This window comes from Cervus elaphus, chromosome 11 (assembly GCF_910594005.1).
Source record: "Cervus elaphus chromosome 11, mCerEla1.1, whole genome shotgun sequence".
Classification (NCBI taxonomy): domain Eukaryota; kingdom Metazoa; phylum Chordata; class Mammalia; order Artiodactyla; family Cervidae; genus Cervus; species Cervus elaphus.
Window position 1 is genome coordinate 13,230,114 of NC_057825.1, and position 6,000 is coordinate 13,236,113.

At 39.0% G+C, this 6,000-nt stretch overlaps 1 protein-coding gene across 1 annotated transcript; it reads right to left on the reverse strand.

The window, feature by feature from the left end:
• Nucleotides 1–4,766: 4,766 nt before the first annotated feature.
• On the reverse strand, nucleotides 4,767–5,759 carry LOC122703088 (olfactory receptor 1J4-like). Its single transcript, XM_043917181.1, has one exon. It carries the CDS (start codon nucleotides 5,757–5,759, stop codon nucleotides 4,767–4,769), a length of 993 nt encoding a protein of 330 aa, XP_043773116.1.
• Between the last annotated feature and the right edge of the window lie 241 nt (nucleotides 5,760–6,000).

Sequence of the window (6,000 nt, forward strand, 5' to 3'; positions counted from 1 at the left end):
CTGGGATCTTGCTCTCACATCCAAAGAAACAATAAGGGCCCAGACCATGGTCCCTGAAGATGAACACATCCGTAACACTTGACTCACTGCAATTTTAATAAATTTGCCAATATATGTTAATAACTGCCTTCATAAATCTGCCTGCCAATGCAGGAGACAGAGAAGATGCCAGCTCAATCCCTGGATCAGGAAGATCCCCTGGAGGAGGAAAGGGCAACCCACTCCAGTATTCTTGCCTGGAGAATCCCATGGACAGAGAAGTCTGGCAGGCTACAGTCCGTGGGGTCACAAAGAGTTGGACATGACAGCAAATGAGCACACTCACACATAATTGCCTTCATATGCACCACTGTCTCTCTCTCCCCTTCCATCTCCAGTGTTTTTAAATGCTTGAGTGAGCTCTGAGCATACAACCAAAGTGAGTTACAGGAGAATTTGCTCAATGTGTGGCCTGAGAGCCAAGACATTAAAGATGCTGTAGGACCAAGAAGTTCTATCAGAATGTCCCCCAAAGTGGAAATGTGGAAATAATTAAATGTCGATGAAGAAAACTTGGGGCCCTGGAGAAGTTTGATACTTTCAAGCCACCAGGACAAGCTTCCACAAACTTAGCATAAAGAGGACTTTGTTTAGAGCTGCCTGTTTACGTCCAGAGCTGAGGCAAGAGAAGAGTCAGGCTGCAAGACTATCTCCCCAGGTCAAATGCAAACACATGTTTCTAAGTCACTTAGCCCACTCTTCTCTACACTCATTCAAGGAGAGGAGAATTAGATTGTGAGGGTGCTGGACACAAAATCAGACACACAGAGTGACAAAGTGCTTCTTTTTGACCCTCTCTGACTTATCTTAGACAGAAGCGTAGAGGTTTTTATGGATTCAGACCAACTACACACAACTTTAAAATGAAATACTTGTCATTACACAACTTAAAAATCACGAAAACAAAACCCTTCTACACTGTTGGTTGTGGATGTAAATGCTACGGCTGCTATGGAAAACAGTATGGAGTTTCCCCAAAAACATTAAAAACAGAACTACCGTATGATCCAGCAATTCCACTTCTGAGTGTATATCAGAAAGAATAGAAATCAGGATCTCAAAGATATTTCTACATTTCCATGTGTATTGCAGTACTATTCACAAAAGTTAAGTTATGAAAACAACCCAAATGCCCATTGACAGGTGAACGGATAAAGAAAATATGGCATAGACATGCAACGGAATATTATTTTGCCTTTAAAAAAGGAAATTCTGACATTTGTGACAATGGGGATGAACCTGGGAAACATTATGCTAAGTGAAATAAGCCAGTCTTACAAGGAAAATTACTGCATGATTTCAGTTTAAGAAATTCACAGAAGCAGAGAATAAATGGAGGTTATCAAGCGCTGGAGAGGAAAAGAGGGGAAAATGCACTGTGATTATTCAATTGATATGAAGTCTCATTTATGCAAAATGAATTAGTTCTAGAGTCCTGCTATACAGCATATTGCCTAGAGTCAAAAATTCTATACTGTGCACTTAAAAACTCATTAAAAGAGTTTTAATTACCACTTTGTGATCACAAAGTGGTAATGAAACCTGTGTAAAGTTTTCTACCACAAAAAAGGGACACAAGGAAGTTTTTAGAGGAGATAGACATGTCAGTTACTTGATTGTGGTGATGGCTTCATATGTGTGTGCATATGTCCAAACTCCTCAGATTGTATACATTAGATATGTACAGTATTGTATAACCATCACACCAAAAAAGCTGTTTTAAACAGACATGCTAAGACTACATCCAGGCAGCTCACAAATCACACACACACATAGAGAAACTCCACTATACACACTGAATCACATATAGTCAAACCCAACACAGAAATAACTTACACACACCCACACAAGCACACACCCATGCAGTGCAGGAGAATTCCAGCCCTTCATGGTCTGTTATCAACCCATTATAGGACTTTCTACAGTGGTGGAAATATTCTACATCTGCTTTGTCCTATACAGTAGCACTAACCTCATGTGACTACCAAAGACTTGAAATAAGGCTAGTACAAGTAAAGAACCAAGTTTTTAATTTTAGGTAATTTTAATTTATTTTAATTTTATGGCCACCTGTGGCTGGTAGCACCATTTAGTCATTTGTGTGAACCAGTGAACACATGGTTGTACTAGCAATGTAAACATACCTTTTCTCTCTCTTTCTCCTAGTCTTCACATCAATGCACATATCTAGGAAAAGAGATGCTTCCCCACCTTCCTCAGATTGATGTTGATGTTTGCTGGTTCAGGCTGCTACCTAAATATCCGTCTCTTGTACCTCCAAGACCTAAGAATCTTTAGCACCTTCCATGCCTGACTACAAGAACTGGAACAATGAGCAGGAAGATTCATTTTTATCAATAGGAGTAAGGCCCCAGGGACTCAGCCCCAAGCTTCTTGTTAGAAAAGAATCCAGCTGAGCTAATTGGCCAATTTCTTGCCTTTTTCTTGATATGGATCCTTGCAGAGGCCAAAGGGCTGAGCCACAGGAGTCCCGGCAGAAGGTGTCCCTAATGTCACCGACATGTTAGCCGCTCCTCTGCCTGCTCATGAGGACGAGGAGAGGTGAATGCCCTTGACCTTTGAAGAACTCGGCAATGGACTCTGCCTCCCCATATATCACAGTAAGGTCCAGACAGAGCAGTATTAGTCCTTGAGATCCCAACACCACTGAATATGTGGGATGGGAACCAATAAATTTCAGTCTGTTTAGACATACTAAAACCCACGAGCTCAAGTTGATTTATGTCCAGTTCTAGCTTGACACCATAGAGTTCTTTCCAGCCTCTCCTTTTCCATGTATGTGACATCTTTCCCCAACTGATGAATTACTCCCTTTTCCAGAATAGGTTTATTTATTTGCTATATCTTTGAATACAAGTAATGTCACTTGAACTCAAACCACTGCTAATGACAGACTAACTTCAGCTCAACCTTGCTTAATCTTTTCTTTACTGTGAGAGTAGTTTATAGACAAAATTCTGTGTTTAATAACTACTTGATTATTTTATTCCCCCCACCTTAGTCCGATTATGGTATTAATTTGAAATATAGTTAGGCTCATTTTCTGTTTTGTTCTACTTTGCTTTATTCTCCATCATCTTCTATTTATTTTTAGTAGGTAAATGGTAACATCATCAAACTATACAAATAAATACACTATCACTCCATCTTTTCCTATCCCATACCCACCCACCTCCTGTAGGTAAGCAGTTTCATTAGCTTCTGATTTATTCTTTGTGTGCTTCTTCTTGCTCAGTGGGAAGTTACATGTATATGTTATTTTCCCTTTATTTTTACACAAGAAGTAGCATGCTATAGATGCTGTCTTACATATTTCTTTTTTCATTAAATAATATAGCTTGGAAATCCTTCCACATTGATTCATAGATGTCTTTGTCATTATTTTTTCATAGCTTTGAAGGGCTCAATTGCATGATGTTCCACAAAGTTTCCTTTTGAAGCCCTAGGATGAGATAGCAGTGATAAATGTACCAAATGCCATCTAACTGTATACCTCAAATGGTTAAAATGGTAAATTTCAGGTTGTATGCATTATATTACAATAAAAAATTTTTAAAGAAAAAGCAAGACATAGTCTCTACATAAATTGCAGAAAAGAATTATAAATCAATAATAATATATGATTAATTTGTTAGCAGAGGGGAAATGGAATAATAAAATATATATTTAATTAATCAAAAGGGAGAAAGAGAAGAGACAATAAATACAAAATCAGATATCTCAACTAGAAGACTTGTAGAAATTCAGGGATTTCCTTGGTGGTCCTTTGGTTAGGACTCTATGCCCCCAATGTGAGGAGCATAGATTCAATGATCTCTGGTTAGGGAACTAGAATCCTGCATACCACATAGTACAGCCAAAAAAACCAAACAAATAGAAGAAAACATATAGAAATATGAAAAATATAACTTCAAGTATATTCTGGTTAGATTAGATTAGATGTTAAGAGAGAAATTTTCCAGAAATGACTGCCAATCTATGTAAAAGAGCAAACCCCAACTTCACACTGTTAACAACTGACACTTTACAGATAGAAGAACTTAACAAAGTTTAAAGTGATGGAAAAAGTACCATGTAAATACTAACAAAAAGAAAGCTAGTATATCTATACTAACATCAGAAGAAGTAAATGAGACGTTAAGTTAGGAGCCATTGCTAAAGAGAAATGTCTCTTAATTATAAGTGCAGTGGTGTACTGTTAAATGGATAAAAAATGGCTCTCTATTGTAGGGAGACTTGCTTTGTAGCATTTGCCAATTTCCATAGTGTAATTATCCCCATTATGACTGATTTCAATCCACCAGCATGTTGTCATTGAATATGGAGTTAAAAAGAGATGTTCATAATCAGCTTGAAGCCAGTGCATCCAATTTCAGCACACCTTACAAGGAAGAATTAGCCCACCAGGAGTAGATCATGATGCTAAATCTGTGTGTCCTCAGCAACACAGTATAAAAATGTTTGGCATAATATTTTCCACATATTTTATGAAAGCTTGTTGTTCATCAACAAGCAGAAAAAATTGAAGATAAAGAATATTTAAGAGTCCAAGTAACAAACTGGACTTTGTTGGCATGTTAACAACACTACAACATGACATCAGAATGTATATTCACTTGAAGTTACACAAAGTTGCCAACCATACAATAATTTTAGGAGATATATCTTACAATGCTCATGGCTGCAATAAGAGGATTTAGTGACTGTCATTTCAGGAAGTTAGCCCTATTGAGAAATATCTCTAGGGCTTGTTTTATGTCTCTGTTTCTGAGGCTGTAGATAAAGGGGTTCAGCATGGGAGTAACTACTGCATATATGACTGAAGCAATTATATATTTGTCATTGGAGTCCCATAATGAGGAGAAAAAGTAAACCCCAGCAAGTGTTCCATAGTACAAAGATACCACAAAGAGATGAGAGCCACAAGTGGAGAAGGCTTTAAAGAGTCTCTTAGTGGAGGGGCCCCTCAGGACGATGGTCCCTATACGAACATATGAGCCCAAGATGATACTCAGAGGCAAGATGAACAGCATTCCTCCTTCGGTAAAGATGACCAGCTCATTGATGGAAATGTCTGAGCAGCTCATCTTCAGGAGGGCAGGGAGGTCACAGAAGAAGTTGGGGATGGTATTTTCAGCAGAGAAGGATAGTTGGACCAAGAGGAGGGTGTGCAACAGGGCATGGATACAGCAGAAGAACCAGGACACAGCTACTAGTGAGATACACAGCTCCTGCCTCATGACAGTGATGTAGTAAAGTGGCTGACATATGGCCACGTACCTGTCATATGCCATCACTGCGAGAAGGAAGTTGTCAAGACAGCCAAAAAGTATGAAAAAATACATCTGGGAAATGCACTCCACATAGGGGATGGATTGTTGCTGAATATGCATGCTTATCAGCATCCTAGGGATAGTAACAGATGAAAAGGAGACATCAGTGAAGGCCAAGTGGCTGAGGAAGAAGTACATGGGGGTGTGGAGGCGAGGGTCCAGCTTGATGAGCAGGAGGATGAGTAGATTCCCCAGCAGTGTGGTCAGGTACACGCCCAGGAACAGGGCAAAGAACATGCCCTGTTGTTCTGGCAGGATGGGGAGCCCCAGGAGGAGGAACTCGGACATGCTGCTCTGGTTCTCCCTCTTCATTCTCTTCTTAATTTCTGCTGAAAAGTGGAGAATGTAGGAAATGTCAGTGAACATTCCATAATATCATAAAGTCCTCTTTAGCATGAAAATTCTTACTTTTTGCTCCCTTTCTCTTTATTTCTCATAATTGTTGGTGAATGAATCAGTCTGTCCCATTCTGGCTTTCATAATGCATCAAACCCTCACATTAACCAAGTCTCTTTCCACAGAAAGCAAAGGACATTGTTCTTTATTCAATAAATATTTATCAAAAAACAGTTTCATCCCATATTAAGCACATAATAATGAACAAGAC